Raw genomic sequence first — 20,419 nt, forward strand, 5'->3', positions numbered from 1 at the left:
TTTGTGTATGTGTGTTGTTGTTGGTGTTCTTGGAGTTCTAGAGGGTGAAGAGAAGGCCTAGCTTGAGGTCATAGAAGTGAAGCTCTTGAGGTTGAAGCTAAGAAATTTGAGGTATAACCCATGGATTCCTAAATCTATTATTTTGCCCCAAGTTATGTGGTATAGTTGTTCATATGTGTATAGATATATATTGGGTATTTAGAATGATGAAATATATGTTATTTGTTGTTGTTATGCTATGTGATTTTGGGGGATTTGAATATTGTTCTGCTTATTAGAGGAAGACGGTAGACAGAGGCCCTTTGCTGCTAGCCACGGACCTTAGTAACGGAACTACACGAATTCCATTAATAAGGTTCGTTGTAGCTCACTGGTTTAAGTACTAATGAGTATTATGTTACGGTTGGGATTGATTCCCTTAGCCAACATCTCTCTTTTGGTTTTAATTGATGGTTGTTCTGCTGTTGTAAAATTGTTTAAAGTGGGATTTAAACCTTAATCCCATAGTTAATAATTAGAGTTCTTTCCAATTGAGCACCTTCAACCTTTAGAAAATTATCTTGGATTATATAAAATATTGTTTGGGCTTGAGGGGTTGTTTATGTTTAAAAATATATCTATATAGAAAACCATAATTATTTTGGGAAAGGGTTTAAACAATTAAAACCTATGACTCACCGAGGAGTCTCTATTTCAAAATTATATAGATATTTGAAGCTTATCCTATTATTTTTCTAAAACTACATAGTTATTAACACTTTATATTTTGGGAAATACTGTGTATCTCTAGAAAGGTTTAACTTAAGAACTTTTGATCTATAAAATGTATAAACCATGGACTCCCAAACTAAGTTTTGCTCTGCTAAATGCTAGAAATGTGAAATAGATGTTTAGAAATGCTAGATAATATTTGTTGATGATCTATTTGTGTGTTGTTGATGATCTATGATTGATTTATTGAAATTTGGAGGTGTATTTTGTTGATCTGAGTTGTTACCAGGATGCTAGGTGCAAGATGAGGATAGCAAGGAAACAAGGTTGTAAGCATAAGGAAGATAAAGAAATAAAAGAAAACAAACAAGCAAGTATGTAAAGTAGACAGGGTTGAATGGTGTAGTGTAGATTATGATGCACTTAAATCATTTAACATAGGTATAGAGGATGCATATGCTAAGTCTAGGGAATGACTTATGTCCTTTAATAACATAGACTACTAGGATTTGCCTAGACCTTTCCTCGAACACCTTGCCTACATTACCTTCCCAACCAAGTCCCGTAGGATTCCTTGAGATAGGAAATGTCAAGGATGGGAGCTTGAATTGACCTAGAAAAGGTCATTCACTCAACACAATCCTAGGAGTTGGCCTAGCTCCTTGGATGCATACAAAACAATCCAAAACAACAAGACATATAAGCATATCAATCAATCAATCCCTAATTCAAGAACTAAGTCACATTGGCATCATAATCTTACACATCCACAATTCAAACCCTAGCAATCTAAGCACTCATCATCATTACAAAGATAGCAAACACAATATTAAATCTGAAATAAACAAGGAAGAGTGGTTACCCAAGTCTTCAATCTATTGTGCAAGCATCCAAGAAAAATTGTAGAACAAATGAGTGTAGATCTTCAAGGAAATGTAAATCTAACCTAGCCCTAATCTAACCTAATCTAAGATTGCTGAATTGAAAGGTGAGGAAATGGGGAAAAGAGTTCTCTCTAAAACAATCCCCTTACAAGCCTTTTTATAGCCTAGAATCTGAAATTTCATTTAACTGTCCCGTCAACGCAGCTGCAACGCACGTTGCGAGCTGCGTTGAACTTTCTGTAAATTTCACCCAAAATGAAAGTTGTAGCCCTTGAAAATCCCGAATCATAGCCACTTGAATCACCTCATTTGGACACTCCTAACTCAAGATATGATCATTTTACCGAACTATCGCTGGAATGCCCTGAAAATGAAATGTTTTGCTATTTTTCTACAAATGCAATAGAATTAGTCCTTAATCCTAATTTCTATCCAATTAAGGTAATTAAGCATGAATTAGGCATAAAGGACTGCAATTATAGCACAATTAGCCTATAAATTACCCTATAAAACATAGCATATTTGGCGCTTATCATGCAGCATCCGCTAATGCCCTATACTCTGTCTCTGTGGATGAACGAGAGGCAAACTTCTGACGTGAGGATTTCCACGAAATAAGGTTAGTTCCCAGATACAGCAAGTAAGAAATAGTTGACCAGCTTTCGGTGGTGCAACCCCTCCCCTCCCCCCATCAGAATCAGAGAAAACTCAAAGCGATATTGGTTGGCCAGGCTGAAGAAATAGACCATGACATATAGTAAACCATGGTTGAGTTGAACCAGTCGTAGAGTTGGTTATAAGAGATTGATGAAAAGTAAGAACCTGTATGGGGAGAGTGTTGTTCTCCTTTAAAAATCTGGCTAACTTGTGACATACCTTTATTTCATGGCTTGGAAAGTTACAATTTTCATATAATTTCAGAACGGTTGTTCCTTCCTTATTACTAGTTTTACCGATTGTTGCTATTATTACCACAAAACTATGGGCACCTTGGTCACGGAATGCAATAGGATTGGACATTTGGCTATTTTGCAAGGAAAATTAAATCTATTGTGCAACGTTAGCAGTGGCAAGTATTGTATGTTGCACATCAACTTATTTCAATTGCCTTTCATGATCTATAAGAACTTCTTCTAGCTCTCCTAAGGAGATAGGATTTTCACGAATGCAAACAACAGATATGATGGAATTGTATTATTCCCCTAATTGAGTCAATATATAAACAACTAGGTCTTCATCATAAACCGAACTTTGAACTAATGCAAGGTCATCAACTATTGACCTCATTTCATTGAGATATGCAGTGATGGACCGAGCACCTTTCGGATTTTTCATTAGCTTTGCCTTGAGGGAAATAATTTGTCCCCGAAAGGCATTAGCATAATTGGCTACAAGTCTTAGCCATGCATCATAGGTTATTTCATTCGAAGATATGAGGGCTATATTGTATCGTAACAACTCCCAAGAAGTGCACTCATAATAATTTGGTCTTTGTGATACCAAATTAAATGACACGGATTCTTGTTTATTCAAGCAGCATTAGTGAACTTGACCGATTCTTTACCATCAACATAACCAAGAAGATTGTGGCCAATAAGAGTGGATTGGACATTTTTCTCCACACAGAAAAGTTTGAGAAAGTGAGTTTGATAGGAAAGTTTGCAGGTGCATTGAGTTGGATAATTTCGATGCTAGCCGTAATAAGCGAGGGAGCAACAGTTGTTTCGGGAGTGGTAATCATTTGGGAAAACGGGAAAAAACCTCATTGGAGAATTTAGGCTTTGTATACTATGTAGAGAATGTATGCAAACTTTATATTGATGAATGAGCACAATTGAGTATAAATACAGTACACAAGAGAAGAAGTAGCAAGAAGTTACAACAAATCCTAAATTACAGGAACACAAATAGAACAGATAGCTGGAAGAAGTCAACGAATGCATGTTAACAACTGGTTGCATTCGTTATTGAAGAAGAGTCACCTTCTTCGCTAGTGAGGGGAGCACTGGTGATCGCCTTCTTCAATAACGAAGGCGACCGACTACTAATTGTTTGTCTCCAATCGTCAATTATACTTGCCTTTTTACTTTTTGAGTAACCTCTCAGGTTCATATTTTGGAGACTGACCACTTGGTCGATACTAAGAAGTGCATTTCTCATGACACACCTTGCGGTTTTGTACTTGTCGGGTGGCACTTTTCAGTTGGCATATCTTAGTGTAACGTTATATAAATGTGTTAATTCTTATTAGTTTATGAATTAATTCTAATTAATTTCAATTTAAATTTGAGAATTAACTTTGTAACCTCATGCGTTATTTCCATAATAGATGATTAGTTTGGGGATTACAATCTTATTATTTAAATGTCATGTTAATGCTAATGTTTCCATCATCTTTTATTAATAATGTGTTGTTGGGCAAATGGTTTACAATACACTTGATTTTTTCTTTCTTTCTTTAAAACAATGTTTTTATTCTCTCACCCCACATCTTCTTAAAACTTCAAGTGTTTAACTTGTCGTTCTAGTTCGCAAATAACAATATAGCTTGAGACTTAGTGTTTAACTATATTGTTGCAATCCATTTTATCTTAGGATATTGACATTACAATACTCTTAGTATCATCGAGAAATAATGTATTGGTTTTAAAGAAAGTGTATCTTACACATGACTTGAAATTTTCATTTATTCTTCCAGTTTTTTATATTGTTGTTGTTCTTGGGATTATTTTCTTCTTTTGAATCCCAAGTACATACTACCATACTTTTTAATGTTTCCTTGAAAATTTATTTTTGGACGTATTTACTTACAAACTTAAAATCGATTTATCAAAATGAATTCCACTGAAGAAGTTATTCTACTTTCACATCACCTTTTTATTATTAATTTATTTCTACCATTAATATCTTTTTATCAATAAATAAATCAATCTAAAATATTAAATAATAATAAAATAAAAATTCAAATGCTGTCAAATTCTTTTACAAAATTTGATGTAAAATAATTCATATTAGGCAAATATCAGGAGAAAATTTGAAATAAGTATTACATTGAACTTAAAAGAGTTAATTCCAGTAAAGGTTCATGGTCTATGATGGCAATTCTAAATTTAGTTTCAAATTATCGTGTTTTTCATTTAAGACTCTAGACTATTATATTTTGGACACTTTAGGTCCTTCTGATGACTTTTCCCGCCGGTGAAGCCCTATTTTAGGCAAGGATAGTTTTGTTTATTCAAATTTTTATTATTTTCCCAGTGATTTCCAGCAGATGTCCTAGTCTTTGGTGACAATTCCAAATTTAGTCCTAGACAGTTTTTGTCATTATTACCCTTTAAACTTTAACCACAACTGCACACAATACTTATTACAGCTCACACCTATCATACACCCAAACCTCAATAGTTGTGCCAAGTTTAGGGTGTGTTTGGAAACCTGGAAAATGAGTTCTGGAAATCATTTTCCAAGTTTCCATTGTTTGGATGTGCTTGGAAAATCAAGTCAACGGAAATCATTTTCCGTTGACTTTGAAAAATAGGCTTGTTTTGGAGGAAAATGACTTCCCCTTTTTTTTGGGGGGGAAGTCATTTTCCAACTTTTACACCAACATCATCAACACCATACCACCACCACCTCACTACCACCATCACCACCACCACTATACCACCGCAACCACCGCCACCACACCACCACCATCACACCACCACCACCAACACCATACCACCGCAACCACTACAGCCACCAACACCATACCACCACCACCACACCACCGCAACCATTGTCGCTGCACCACCATCACACCACCACTACTACCACCATCATCGCCGCCACCACCACCACCATACCACCGCAACCACCGCCGTCGCCGCCACCACCACCACCACCATACCACCGCAACCACCGCCACCACACCACCACCATCACACCACCGCCGCCGCCGCCACCACGACCATACCGCCGCCGCCGCCACCACCACCATACCACCGCAACCACCGTCGCTGCCACCACCGCCACCACACCATCACCACCACCGCCACTGCCACCACCGTCATACCACCACCGGTTATATATTATTATTATTATTATTATTATTATTATTATTATTATTATTATTATTATTATTATTATTATTATATAACAAATAACACCACTACCACTACACCACCACCACCACCATAATATTTTTGATATATTATTAGTTATTTTTTTTATTATATTTAAAATTATTATTATATTATTATATATTATTATACATGTTGTAATATTCTAAATAAAATAATTAGAATATTTAATTATACAATTCTACTCATTTTCCAGAAAATGAACCAAACACACAAAAACAGTTTTCCAGAATGCAACCAAACACTGGAAATGAAAATGTTTTCTGGAAAATGACTCATTTTCCAGAAAACATTTTCCAGAAGTCATTTTCCTGCTTTCCAAACGGACCCTTAAAGAAGAACAAATACATTCTTCTTCTTTGCTCTCCTCACTTCCATTTCGAAATTTTTTCTCTTCAGAATCCCTATCCACCACCACCGTCATCGTCTTCTTCTTTTCCTCTTGCAATTAATGGGTTTCAAAAGTCACCACCTACATATGCTCTCACCTAGAGGTGTGCAAACTTCCGATAATTTTCGGTTAACCGACCGAACCGATAAAGTTCGGTTAACCGTTTTCGAACCGAACTTTTTCGGTTCGGTTAATGGTTAAAGGAATTCTAAAACTTCGGTTAACGGTTAATTCGGTTCGAAAGGTCGGTTAACCGAATTACCTGAACGGTTAACCGAAGTTTTTAATATATATATATAAATAATAATATAAATATAAATACTAATTTGAAGTTATGGATGTTTGAAGTTTATAATTAATGATTTTGTATATTTTGTTATGAATTTATTATGATATGTATTTTTTTTAATTGGATTTATTATTTTAGGTGTTATTTTTAGAATTTTAAATTTTAGCTTTAAAAAGTTCCGTTAATCGGTTAACCGACCGATTAACTGAAAAATATTTCGGTTCAGTGAATTCGGTAGAGTAAACTTCGGTTCAGTTAACCGTTCATTGAACACCCCTACTCTCACCAAAACTTTAGTACTCCGTGAATTGATAACCCTCGCCACTATCGACATTTGCATATCAATGGCAGTAGTCCTTCATATCAAATCTGTAAACATCACTATCTCTGTTTGTTTATATATTTTTATAGTTGAATGGGTGATTTTTAAAGTATTAAGTTCATGTATTATTATTATTATTATTATTATTATTATTATTATTATTATTATTATTATTATTATTATTATTATTATTATTATTATTTTGTATAATTACTAGGTGTATAGAGAAGAATAGAAAACAAAAAGTTATGGAGTATTTGTATGGTGAAAGGAGAAGGAATGCATGTAGCAAAGTACTCCGTAGTAAAATGAGATGAAGGAAGAACAAAGAATAGTACGGCACAACATGTAAGTTTGAGAAGACAAGGGCAAAGAGGAGTGTTCAAAAAAGACACAAGGGCATAACTGGAAAGAGATTCCACTTTTTTTTGTTTGTCTTAAAGTTCGTGCCAAAAGCAAATCAGACATTTATTTCGGGACTGAGGGAGTAATATACTGATAACTCAATTTGTATTCAATCATCTCCCACTAAATTCAAATGCTAGATTACTGCATTTTTCTTCATGCATATATTAATTTTCTTATCTCAAGCACTTGTTTACTTTTCTTAATCTATATAGAAAACGTTTGGTTCATGGAATATGTCGCGAATGAAATAACATTAATGGAAATAGACTTATTCCATTGATTATTTTGACGTTTTATTCCCAGGAACAACATTATTAGAAATGAGTTATTTCCTTAGTAGAAGGAATACAACCATTCTCAGTGGTTCCCTATTATTAGCACCCGATGTCTTAGGCTCAAGAACATAGAAACAAGTAGTTTTATACTGCTTGATGAAAGACAACGGCCCTGAAGAACTTCTTCGAGGCCGCCCCTTAACTATTCCATGCGATAATCTTCATGAAAACAAAAGACGAGGGAGCAACCACACAAAAGACAAAAAAGCAAGCAAGACAAAAGAAACACCACCTCAGTAAAAGACAAAAAAGCAAGCAATACAAAAGAAACACCACCTTAGTAGTCCAAGTCTTGGCACGGGAGCTGGCCCAAAGGGAATTGTCACTTGTGGGAATCGAACTCGGGTTATCTCAAAATTCTCCCCCACAAAAAGAGCTCATTTGCCAGTTGAGCTACCCTGTTGGGTTACTTCCCGCCTGATTTTGGTCCTTCACGTGCATGTTAGAATTGCCAGCATATTTCTCATTCAAAATTTGTTTCTCGTTGACGTGAACTGTAGGACGTTTGCCCTTCCTTTTTTGTTTATTTCTACTGTTATCCACATTGGCCATATTTGCTCCCTCCTCATTCGCCACGTAATCCTATCAAGATCTTGATATCCTCATCCATGATTCCCTCCCCCGGAACAACAAAACGAGACTCTGTACTCATAACATGGTTTCTTCCTTCAATAACTCTATCCTGTTCGCCATTCTTTCCCTTATTTAACACATTAGCGTCGTTAGCCTCACCATTCCCAGCCTTCTCCTTGCCATATTTCACGTGATTCTTTCCTTTTTGCATGTAACTTTGTCTATTCTACCTTTTAGGAGCCAACATCCACGCCCCATATTTTTTGGAGATCTCTAGCCTTATTTCCAATCTAGTACTTCTTTCCTTATTTTGCTTGTTCCCCGGAATCCACCGGAGCTCCAGCGTTACCTGCCTGATCATCCTCATCGTTCCCTTTCTTTCCTCGTCGCATTGTTCGGTAGTAGGACCATAGATCCCACATTTAAAGTAGACTTGGTGAATCCCCTCGTATTCAATGCGCCTGACCCTCCGGCAAAGCTTGAACTTAGATAACAGCGGTTTTGTGATGTCAACCTCAACACACATTCTCGCAAATCTACCCTGGGAGACAATGCTTAGGGCTTGATCAACATACTTGGCGTTCCAATCTTTTCTCCCACTGCTATGAGGAAATCTATATCGTAGTATTCAACAAGCAGGTTAGGGAAGCACACCCAGACAAGCACACGCTCAGTCTTGTCGGTCTTAGGATCGAAGTTAGGTCTCCAGTCCTGCACGATCAGGTAGTGATCCATAACAGTCCAGGGATCTCTGTATTTTGCGAACTCATAATCTTCAATCGACCAGAACCTAAGAAGAAATTATTCGTCATCAAGAGCAACAATCTCCATCCTAGCCTTCGGTCTCCAAATGGCCTGGATTCTCTTCGAAAGATAGGTATACCCAATTCTACGCCCTAAAACCTTCACAATAAATGACTGTCTCGAAGGTTTCTTCAGGCAAACTTTCTCAGCCTTGGAGACTTTGATCTCCGGGCACTCCGATCCTCATCCTTGTCATCTTCATCATTATCAGAAACCCAATCTTCTGTCCCTTTGGAGTCAACTTTCCTTCTACTTACCTTCTCTTTAAACGTCGCCATGGGCGGTTGATCCTCCTTGTTCTTTTCCCCACTAGCCTGGTCTTCCACTCCCTGCATAGCACCCCCTGGGCAATAGGATCCAATGAATCTGTCGCTGTTTTCGATTTTTCGTACTCCTCTCAAGGAGGTCCTGGTCCTCCTCCGTTCGAGCCACCGTCGGGGATGGCTGTCGTTTGCTGTTCGTCGTGATGCTAAGTGAGAGCATATTGTTTTCTAATTTATAAAGGAAAAAATATTCATTCACATTAATATTGTTTAGGGTACTAAATAGACCAATTATAAAACTTATGAGTTTGTAAAGAATTAAGAAATTACCCAAATGCATTCAAAAAAGATAACCCAAATAATCCCAAAATTGCCATTGGCATCAATTGACTACCAAAAAAGAAAAAGCAAAAGAAAAAAAAAAAAAGATTCACCTAGCATTCTAGCAAGCAAGTCATGTGTTGGGAGATAAGTGTGTACCACTAGATCGATCTTTTCAATTATACTTATCTTTGGGCACTAAAAACACACACTGCCTCTGTCTCTTTCAAATTTACCCTAAACCAAAAAATCTCTGTTACAACTTTCGTTGCCTTCTTTCTCTTGTAGCAGCAGAAGCAGTGTTTATATACTTTGTGCATCACACCAAAATTTCTTTTTCCCTTTTTTAAGGTTGTTTTTCCTTTTCTCTTTTCTCTCATCAGTTTCTCAATTTTCCATTAGATCTGAGTCGTCGTCTGACCGTTTAATTAAGAGCCAAGAAGGAACTTTACTTAAACCTTCTTCTTTCTCAGACATCCCCTCCCCAGCCGTCAAACCTTCTTCTTACTCAGTTTTGGGGCTGTATATATATACATATATTTAATTTTTTTTTTTTATTCCTTTCTTCTTGTTTCTTCCTCGCGACAGCCGCGACTACCACTAGTCAGAGTTGCTGCTGGGCCTGGCTGCTACCAATCGCCAAGACCGCAGGGCGCAGACGACGACGACTCGGCGACGACGGCGAGCATCCTCTGCCGACTGCCGACTGCCGAGGCTCACCGCTCAGGCGCTCACGGTATGGTCCACTGCCGCAAAAAGCTGTTTTTTATCCTTTGTTTTGAATTCCATTGACCAATTGATTGATATCTGGCTTATCTGCGCAGCTGCTCTGTCTCTTTAAACCTAATTGATTGCCTGATTGGTTCTTAATTTCTTATTCATCTGGAAGACTGGAATTTTGGATAAAATAGCAAAACCTAAAACTCTAAAATTTAGTTCATCAGCACTTTGGATTGGGTTGCATTTTGATTATTTTAAGCTGCATTTTATAATTTATTGCTTCCTATAGATAATAGATGAAAATGAATTTGAGATGATTTTGCATAGTTTGCTTAGGAATTGGGAATTGGGGCTGTGTTGGCAGTGTTGCCTTACTTTGCTAGAATGCTATTTTGCTTAGACTCTTGCTAGTTAACCGTTAATGTTTGCCTATGATTTGCTCTATGTTTACAGTTTACTTGAAATAGACTACAAAATGCTCTATGTTTACTTGTTTAGATAATTAGATTACATATATTTTTTGTTCAATTATGGAAAAATTCTTTAAAGGAAAATCAACTTTGGAGGATTCATCTAGTCAAGGACAAGGCCTCGTATTGAACATTTTTGAACTCATTTTACCTTTGCTTCTTCGCCCCCCTCCCCTCAAAAGAAATCCTAGCTCCGTCCTGTATTCAAGGTCTTTTTTACACTAAATTACACATCCACTTATACACCCCTACACTACACACACATTCAAAATACCCTTTTTTTTCCTGGGAAAATAAAGAAAAGGAGAGTCCGGGCAACGTTTGTCTGTTTTCTAGTTTTTCCTCCCCAATTAGCCCAATTAGGGTTCTTCTTAGTTCTTACTTTTTTCTTTTATTTTCAACTCCCTTTTTGGGTGGTAAATTTTGGGTTTTATACGACTAATACTATTCAATTTGGGGTGAAGACATCTGGAAAATTTTATTGGGGGTGTGAAAAGGCATGAGCTTGGAGACTGTATACTTTGTATAGGTAGGTTTTGAGGGGTTTAGCGAGAAAGGTGCCTCTTTTGTTCTTTTTTACTTATTCTTATATCTCTTCTTGGCTTTTATTTCAGAAAACAAGAAACCCAGAGATGATTGCAGAAAAACCCAGTTGGGTTAAGCATGAGGGCATGCAGATTTTCTCCATTGATATTCAGCCTGGTGGCCTCAGGTTTGCTACTGGTGGTGGTGATCACAAGGTAACTGCTTTTTCCACTCTTATGGCTCTCTTGTACTCCTACTGTCCTACATAGTGTTCCTGAAAGTTGATGGTATCAGAAACTGTGTAGCTGCTACTCCTACTAGAATTGGCATTTGAAATTCCAATGCATTTTTGATTCTGTTACTCCATAAGTGATACAAATTTGACTGAACAAGAGGGGGTTATTTGCTGTAAATTTGTTTCTTTAATTTCTGAATGCTATGGTGCTATTAATTATGAATTTTGGACTCATGAATGTTTTGCAATTTCTGGGTTATAAAGCTTACACAGGCAGCCTGCTTTTGGCATGTTGTTATCTGTAGCTGTTTGTTCTTTGGTACTTGATGTACCAGAATGTGATTAAAAGATAAAGCCTCCAATGGATTGAGACTTCTCTGTGACTGGATTAACATTTTTCTGGAATTTGGTTTCTTGTTTTGATTCACGGTCTATAACTACTCTTGTTACTACTACATATAACAACCCTGTTTTTTTGCTGCCTAACTGAATATAAAACCTAAAGACTCCGAATACATTTTACGCATAGTATGTATTAATATGTCATGTGAAAAGGACATTGTTAACCAACTGATAAGAATGAGTGCCGTTTGCGTGTTTGAAGTAGCATTACATTGAATTCCTAGGAGAATGCCATTGCACCTCTGTTAATAGGCATTAGAAATATTGTGCATAGGACACTGTAGTAGTCTTAGTTTGGCATCCATCCATCAATCATTTTCAAATGTTTCTGCCAATATTTTGCAGGTTCGCATTTGGAACATGAAATGTGTTGGCAGGGACATGGAGACGGATGAGTTTATCCCCAAACTTCTTGCTACTTTGCGTGACCATTTTGGGTCAGTCAACTGTGTTAGGTGGGCTAAGCATGGAAGGTATGTTGCTTCTGGGTCTGATGATCAGGTAATCCTTATCCATGAGAGGAAGCCTGGCTCAGGGACCACAGAATTCGGTAGTGGAGAGCCACCTGATATTGAGAATTGGAAAGTTGCCATGACATTAAGAGGACACACTGCAGATGTGGTAATGGTCTACTCATTAAGTTGTATTGAATTGTCTAGTATACAGATTTTTCTTTACCTCATATGAAGGACATTTTGACTTCTTTAAACTCCTACTGTATTCTATAATGTCACATTCACTCCCCATTCCAATTATTTGTTTGTATCTTTGCAATATGGACATAATAAAGATACCACTCATTTTATTATGATTCTTTTCTGTTGCTAAAATGGTCAATCATTTATTCCTTATTTTCTAACCAAAGGAATTTCTTTTGTTCTTGTTCCGTGCTTGAAGTAGGTGGATCTTAATTGGTCTCCAGATGACTCAACATTGGCTAGTGGGAGCCTTGATAACACAATTCATATCTGGAGCATGACGAATGGCATCTGCACTGCTGTTCTTAGGGGTCATTCTAGTCTGGTTAAAGGTGTTACCTGGGATCCCATTGGTTCCTTCATTGCAAGTCAGTCAGATGATAAGACTGTCGTTATTTGGCGCACTACTGACTGGAGCCTTGCTCATAGAACTGAAGGGCACTGGGCCAAATCTGTAAGTTCTTTAAGCTGTTATTATACTTCGTTTGTTCCTGAAATAAGAGTATCAATTTTCTTTCATTCTTTCATTGCCTTGAACATTTTTCCTGATAAAAGGGTTTTGTTTCAGCTTGGATCTACCTTCTTTAGGCGGCTTGGATGGTCACCTTGCGGCCATTTTATAACTACCACTCATGGTTTTCAAAAGCCTAGGCATTCTGCTCCCGTTCTAGAGAGAGGGGAATGGTCTGCCACTTTTGATTTCTTAGGACACAATGCTCCTGTTATCGTAGTGAAATTCAATCACTCAATGTTTCGGAGGAATACCTCTAATGCTCAGGAAATGAAATCTGCATCTCTTGGGTGGACCAACGGTTCATCAAAGACTGGAGGAAAAGATTCACAACCATACAATGTTATTGCCATAGGAAGTCAGGACCGCACTATAACTGTGTGGACTACAGCGAGTCCTCGCCCTCTTTTTGTCGCTAAACATTTCTTTTCTCAAAGTGTTGTGGATTTATCTTGGTAAGCTTACTCATGATTGCTATAATAGCGTCCTTGCAATACAGTAAAGGGTCATCTGTGCATTTAAATTCGTTTAGTCGCTACGATTTTGATTTTCGTGTGCTTTTGTTTCTGAAATCTTCAATTACTGGATGCAGGAGCCCTGATGGATATTCATTGTTTGCATGCTCTTTGGATGGAACAGTAGCCACTTTTCATTTCGATGCAAATGAACTAGGTACCCGGCTATCTGATACTGAACTTGATGATTTAAAAAAGAGTCGCTATGGTGATGTTAGAGGCCGACAGACAAACTTAGTAGAAAGTCCTGCTCAATTATTGCTTGAAACAGCATCTGCAAAGCAAACACCCGTGAAAAAAACATCAGAAAATGTTTCACTAAATCTAGCATCTCCAAAAGCACCCGTTAATCCAGTGGCTGCAGTGAAAGTTCCCAAACCCAAAGTCGATAATGGGAAGAAAATTGAAGGAGTTACCAGTGATGGGCTAAATAAAGATGCTCCATCTACTCGCTTGTCAAGTCCTGTGAAGCAAAGAGAATATAGACGGCCAGATGGCCGAAAGAGGATAATCCCCGAAGCAGTTGGGGTGCCTATACAGCAAGATAACATGACAGGTGCTGCCCAGACTCCAGGCCCTGGATTCACAAACAATTCTGTAGATGGTGAGAATGGTGATAACGGAGTAATTCATAATGGTACTGGTTTCAGAGAAGGACCCAACAGGAAAACAGTAAGTGGGAGTGCTGACCTAAAGGAACGATCGGGTGTCACCGCTAGAGCTACTGTGAGCGAGAGCCTAGTCATAGAGAAGGTCCCAGTCTCTGCAGGTAAAGATGGGAGTGTTTGCATAGAACATACTGGGGCTGTTAAGGACACATGTTCATTGGCTTCTAGTGGTACTCTTTCAATTAGGGTTTGCGATAAGAAAGAAGGGGAAGATATAATTCCATTTTGCTTGGAGGCTCGTCCTAGAGAACATACTGTAAATGATGTTTTAGGTGTAGGAAATACATTTATAATGAAAGATACTGAACTAATATGCACAAAGGGGATGCAAACTTTTTGGTCTGATAAGATTTCTGGAAAAGTTACGGTTTTAGCTGGAAATGCCAACTTTTGGGCTGTAGGTAGTGAAGATGGCTCTCTTCAGGTGAATGTTCGCACGCAATTTTTTTCTATTTCTTTCTTTCTTTTGCACTTTATACGCAGTAAGAAATGTCTGCACATCTTATTCCAATATTTAATTATATGTTCTTGTTCTTATTTATTAATTCTTTTATTTTTGGTAAAGATATACACCAAGTGCGGGAGACGCTCAATGCCAACGATGATGTTAGGTTCTGGTGCAGTATTTATCGATTGCGATGAATCTTGGAAGTTGTTACTAGTCACAAAGAAGGGGTCATTGTACCTGTGGGATTTGTTCACGAGAAAATGTCTCCTTAATGATTCATTGGCTTCTTTGGTGACTTCGGATCCCAAGTCAAATACAAGTGAGTTAGATATGTTAAAAAGTTACTCCCTCCGTCCCATTTTATGTGTCTGGTTCGATTATCGAGGCTTGACTGGAGTTATTTTTAATCCAATTTTGGGTTGAATGAAGTAGGATCTTTTCGCACCGGGGCTATAACTCTACTCTTCTTGATTAGCTCTCTGTTTTGTGCCCAACAACAAACTGTTATTTATTTCTTTCTTGATTTGGTTCCAGGCACGATCAAAGTTATATCAGTGAAGTTATCGAAGTCTGGGTCTCCTCTCGTGGTTTTGGCCACACGGCATGCGTATCTCTTTGATATGAACCTCATGTGCTGGTTGAGAGTTGCGGATGATTGTTTTCCCGCTTCAAATTTTGCAAGCTCCTGGAATTTGGGTTCGTTTCATGGCGGTGAACTGGCTGCCTTGCAAGTAGATGTCAGGAAGTTCCTGGCCAGAAGACCGGGTTGGAGCAGGTCTCTTTCCGCTGCAGTATATTATTTTTTGTTGATAAAATTATATCTGCATTTTAAATTATCTTTTATTTATGAAACTTGAAAAAAAAAAAAAAAGTCCCTCTAACTCTACAACTGCCACCCAAACGATAGCCGCTTAATACTGTTAAAAATTAAAATTCCTAGTTAGGAAATGTTTCTATTACTTCCAAGAGTTGATATTTCGATTAATATTACTCTGCACTAAAATATTGCGTTTTCTGTTTCCTGTTTGATATCGTTGTGCAGAGTGACTGACGATGGAGTGCAGACACGTGCTCATTTGGAATCTCAGTTGGCATCGGCTCTTGCTTTGGAATCCCCAAAAGAATATCGCCAATGCCTTTTATCTTACATTCGCTTTCTAGCAAGGTCTGTTAATATTTTGCTCTTATCACCTGACATTTTCCTTCTAAAATTGATACAAAAGCTCTGGAGTTTCTGAAGGCCGCTTTATCTTTGCATATACTGTAGAAGACATTACATTTCCTTTTTAAATTTAATTGTGTTAAGATTCAAGAAACTGAAGAACTAGTTTACATTTGTTCTCTTTTACGATAAATGCAGAGAGGCAGATGAATCTAGACTGAGAGAAGTGTGCGAGAGTTTTCTTGGGCCTCCGATTGGAATGGCTGAGGCATCGACTTCTAGTACAGAGAAACCTGCATGGGAACCTTGTGTCCTCGTAAGACTTCTGATCTTTCCTTTGTAGGAACAGATACACAATCACACACTAGTTACCCTATTATGTTAGCTTTCCTTGTCTTTTTCGTTTACTTAGCTCGGCGGCTACTGAGTTTCTGATCCGATTATTACAGGGTATGAAAAAGCACAAGCTCCTGAGAGAAGATATACTTCCTGCAATGGCATCGAACCGAAAAGTGCAGCGGTTACTCAACGAGTTTATGGAACTTCTTTCGGAATATGATTTAAGTGAAACTAACCCCGGACAGAACACTGTTCCAACCGCAGATAAAATGGATACTGATCTGCCCGGAGCAGAGAATAATAAACCTTCTTCCGCAGCAGTAACCAATCAAGAGAACGCAGAAATCCCACCACCAGCAGCAGCAGCAGCAGATCAAATGGATATAGCGTTGGAAACAGCCCATCCAGTGACAGAACCGGTGGACTCTGCAATCCAAGAAACCACCAATGAAGAGGCGATACCCCAAAGCAACAAAATGAATTTGGACCCCCCGCCTCCATCTGATCAACCGAATCCATGTCCACCCGCAGAGGAGGATAAAGGCTCCTGAGGATCCATCTCCTTTCCTCATCTGACATGATACTCAATAACTAGCACTAACACAGTCGCTGACTCTCTGCTGCTGATGCTACTACGGGCTTACCCCGACTCTCTCTGCCTCTGCAGCTAGCTGCTGGTTCAATCGAGATTCCTTGCACAGATGCTGCTCCTCGCGTTCTATGAATTCTCGTGATTCAACGGAATGGGGTATGTAACAAAATCTCTCTCATTTGGAAGCAGTAATTTTTTTTATTTTTTTTTTTCATTTTTTCTTAGTTTTGCCAGTTATAGTTTAACTCAAACCTAGCATCAGCGTACTTAATTTGAGTGTACTTTGAAGATTATATTTACAATTAGCTGTAACTGTAGAGTAGTAAAAAAGGGGTGTTTATCAGAGTTTGGTGTAAAGGGTTAATGTATGATCTTTTGCCCCTTCTGCTATCTATTATGGAAACTCAAATCTTCAAATCAATCCTAATTGATACAGTGAATGTCAGTCTCCATTCTACACTTGCCTACTTACTGCTTTTGTACCATTTTATATACTTTTCATTGCTTAAACTAATTTTTATTTTCACTTGTTTTTTTTTTAAATAGTTTTAAATAAACTTTTAATGTTTTTGTTTGTGTTTAATAGATGTTTTTAACTTCTTATATATGGGGTAGTTTTTAAACATATAAATTTTATTCATTAAAACTATATTAAATAGTACAAAAATGAAATTGTAAATCTAGTTATTTGTAGGCAAATTATGCTGTGCAACCGTGTGCACCCTGCATGGTGCACACGGTTGCAAAAACGGCGTAGTTTTACTTAAAAAAAATCATTTTTGATTGTCATTAGTTACGTAAACATATGTTTCATAATTTTATAATTTCACATTCTGAATGTATAGTTATGAAGTTATGGATGTGTAGTTATGCAATTTTGAATGTATAGTTATGAAGTTATGGATGTGTAGTTATGCAATTTTGAATGTATAGTTATGAAGTTATGGATGTGTAGTTATGCATGCAATTCTGAATGTATAGTTATGAAGTTATAATGTCACATTCTAAATGTATAGTTATGGATGTGTAGTTATGCAATTCTGAATGTATAGTTAATTAGTTATGAAGTTATGGATGTGTAGTTATGCAATTCTGAATTTATAGTTATGAAGTTATATATGTGTAGTTATGCAATTCTGAATTTATAGTTATGAAGTTATGGATGTGTAGTCATACAATTCTGAATGTATAGTTATGAAGTTAATGTATGTGTAGTTATGCAATTCTGAATATATAGTTATGGAGTTATGGATGTGTAATTATGCAATTCTGAATGTATAGTTATGAAATTATGGATGTGTAGTTCAAATTATGCACAACATAGCGCCGTTTACAGCAATCGAAACGGATTTTTTTTTTTTTTTTTTTTGGAAGTCGGACGTCAAAACGATGTCGTTTTGCAACCGTGTGCACCACGGTTGCACAGCATAAAGACTCTTATTCATATTTGGGATGGATGAAACTTAAAAGCATTTAGTTTGACCACTTTCTTTTGTGATAGAAAAAATTGCAGTATTTGTTTCTTATTCTTCTTGAGTTATAAATTTAGATTTTTTTTTTTAATAAATAAGTTTGGTTCTTTAATTGTTAAAGATATTTATGAGAAGATAGAGAAAATATTTGAAGTTACAAATGTCATAAAATTTCAAAAGCAAATTTAATTATGAGAAGATAAAGAATAGATTTGAAGTTACAAAAATGTTCTTTTTCATAAAATCTTAAGTACAGTTCTTTCAGGCTCTTCTTTATACTTTTTTTTTTTTTTTAATAAATGCAATTTGATAATTTTTACAATTACAATATAATATAAATATAGAATATAATGTATATATATAATAATAATATTATATATGTTGTATTAAAAATAGAATTCTAATAATTAGAATAAAGAAGAGAACCCCCCCCCCCCCACCCCCCCCCACACTTTTTTTTTTATTTTTTTTTATTTTTTATTTTTAAACCAATAAAGAAGAGTCCTTAGTTGTGTAATGTAGCATAGGACAGAGTTTGATGTTTCAATTATTTGAGAGATTGAATGTATAACTCGTTTAATAATCAACAAGATCAAATTTGTAAGATTTTGAAAAGAGAGGTTAACCCGAAATAAAAACGAGACCATTCAAATTCAAGTAGTGTGACTGAATTGAGTGACCAACCATGCCAAGCAGTCCAAACTCCTCTTCTCGGAACATTATGTTGGTAACCGTATGCACCATGCAAGATGCGCACGGTTCCAATTCATAATTTCTATACTGTAGATTCATAAAATCTATACTGTAGATTCAAAATTTCTAAACCTAGATTCATAATTTAAATACATTAGATTCATAATTTCTATATAGTAGATTCATAATTTCTATACTGTAGATTCATAATTTCTAAATTGTATAGTTATCAAATTATGAACATGTAGTTCTGTGATTTGTGAATATAGAGTTCAACAATTAAGAATATGAACATCGAAAATTATGAACATATAGCTCTATAATTATGAACATATATTTATAAAATTATGAACATATAGCTCTATCACATGTTCACAAATCTAATACTGTAGACTCATAATTTCTATACTGTAGATTCATAATTTAAATACAGTATATTCATAATTTCTAAACTGTGCTATTGCGAAGAGAGAATGGAATGTTTGAATGCGGAAGAAAAACCACCTAACACCGTTAACGACAATGAAAAATGATTTTTTTTTTTTAAAAAAAAATTTGGAACGACATCATTTTACAACTGTGTGCATCATGCATAGTGCACACGGTTGCACAACATAATTTGCTCCTCTTCTCTAAGGAATCTTTGAATTGACTCAAGGGATCTTTCAGTCATTTTAGTCATCTCTCATGCATGATTACTTCCTTAGTCAATTTATTTATAGGTATATTCTACTCTTGATAGATGTGACAAATCAAAATATATGATAAATAAGTTTTCTTCCTAAAAGTATACTTATCATGTAACATTTTACTTTCTACGTCCCATTTTATGTGTCAAGTTTGGTTAACGAAATTTAACTAAGTTCTGTTTTAATTAAAAATTTCATAATGTTAAATTTAGCATTAGTATATAAAATTTATATATTTAAATCGAAACAAGATTTGATAGGGAATATATACTAAGAAGATACTACTGTTTCCCCTCGGTATGTTGACGATGTAAGGGCCAAGCGTATCTAGGCAAGGCTGGTCTAATCCTGGCCGTTTCCTGACACGTGCATCCGGCCTCAATCCAAAATTAGAACATGCTCCGTATGGTTGTAATTACACCTTGTGAACCCATGAAATACTTTCTCGTACCATATCCGACCTGCACCAATCTGGCCTCCTGGCCATGTTTCCTTACCAGATCAAACACCATGTTGACTTAGGCTGTCTGACTGGGAAGGTCACCAAGGCAACCTAACGCTGAGTCTTTTCACTCAACAACTGGCTCCGAGAACATCCATCGAACAGGATGAGTAGTCACATAATATCTCATTACCTTTTCAGTTTTGTTACAATTATCATGACCACCGAACCCGCATTGTACACGTGTAGAACATGCCAAGGACCCGACATGCTTGCCTTGACTCGCCTATATAAGGAGTATTAATTGTTAAGAGAGGGGGCTTCTTTCCCTTTCCTCAGAGCATCCACATTTGTAGATTATTTGGAGATATTTCAGACATTAATTCTCCCCACTCAAGATAATAGCTAATGTGGGG

The 20,419-nt window shown here is 36.7% G+C and overlaps 1 protein-coding gene across 4 annotated transcripts; it reads left to right on the top strand.

Moving 5' to 3' along the window:
- Nucleotides 1-9,619: 9,619 nt before the first annotated feature.
- On the top strand, nt 9,620-17,164 carry LOC109173971 (protein HIRA). Of its 4 annotated transcripts, none has more exons than XM_019323289.1 (11): nt 9,620-10,158; nt 11,227-11,352; nt 12,120-12,395; nt 12,675-12,926; nt 13,041-13,438; nt 13,576-14,590; nt 14,732-14,933; nt 15,149-15,389; nt 15,657-15,779; nt 15,975-16,092; nt 16,226-17,164. In XM_019323289.1, exons 2-11 carry the CDS (start codon nt 11,245-11,247, stop codon nt 16,664-16,666), a joined length of 3,174 nt encoding a protein of 1,057 aa, XP_019178834.1. In that variant the 5' UTR covers nt 9,620-10,158; nt 11,227-11,244; the 3' UTR covers nt 16,667-17,164. The 4 variants fall into 4 exon arrangements, 3 of the variants coding, with proteins under 3 accessions (XP_019178834.1, XP_019178835.1, XP_019178836.1); XM_019323290.1 differs by lacking the exon at nt 9,620-10,158 and adding an exon at nt 10,841-11,130 and having other exon boundaries at nt 11,225-11,352; XR_002052990.1 differs by lacking the exon at nt 9,620-10,158 and having other exon boundaries at nt 11,245-11,352; nt 16,226-16,726; nt 16,763-17,164.
- Nucleotides 17,165-20,419: the final 3,255 nt, after the last annotated feature.

This window comes from Ipomoea nil, unplaced genomic scaffold, assembly GCF_001879475.1.
Source record: "Ipomoea nil cultivar Tokyo-kokei standard unplaced genomic scaffold, Asagao_1.1 scaffold0510, whole genome shotgun sequence".
Lineage (NCBI taxonomy): Eukaryota > Viridiplantae > Streptophyta > Magnoliopsida > Solanales > Convolvulaceae > Ipomoea > Ipomoea nil.

Bases quoted from the DNA above. Each gene is read 5' to 3' on its own strand.
- LOC109173971 (XM_019323289.1), top strand. From the start codon at position 11,245: ATGATTGCAGAAAAACCCAGTTGGGTTAAGCATGAGGGCATGCAGATT. The intron at 13,439-13,575 runs GTAAGCTTACTC...TACTGGATGCAG, and splicing joins AGTGTTGTGGATTTATCTTG to GAGCCCTGATGGATATTCAT. The intron at 15,390-15,656 runs GTCTCTTTCCGC...ATCGTTGTGCAG, and splicing joins AGAAGACCGGGTTGGAGCAG to AGTGACTGACGATGGAGTGC.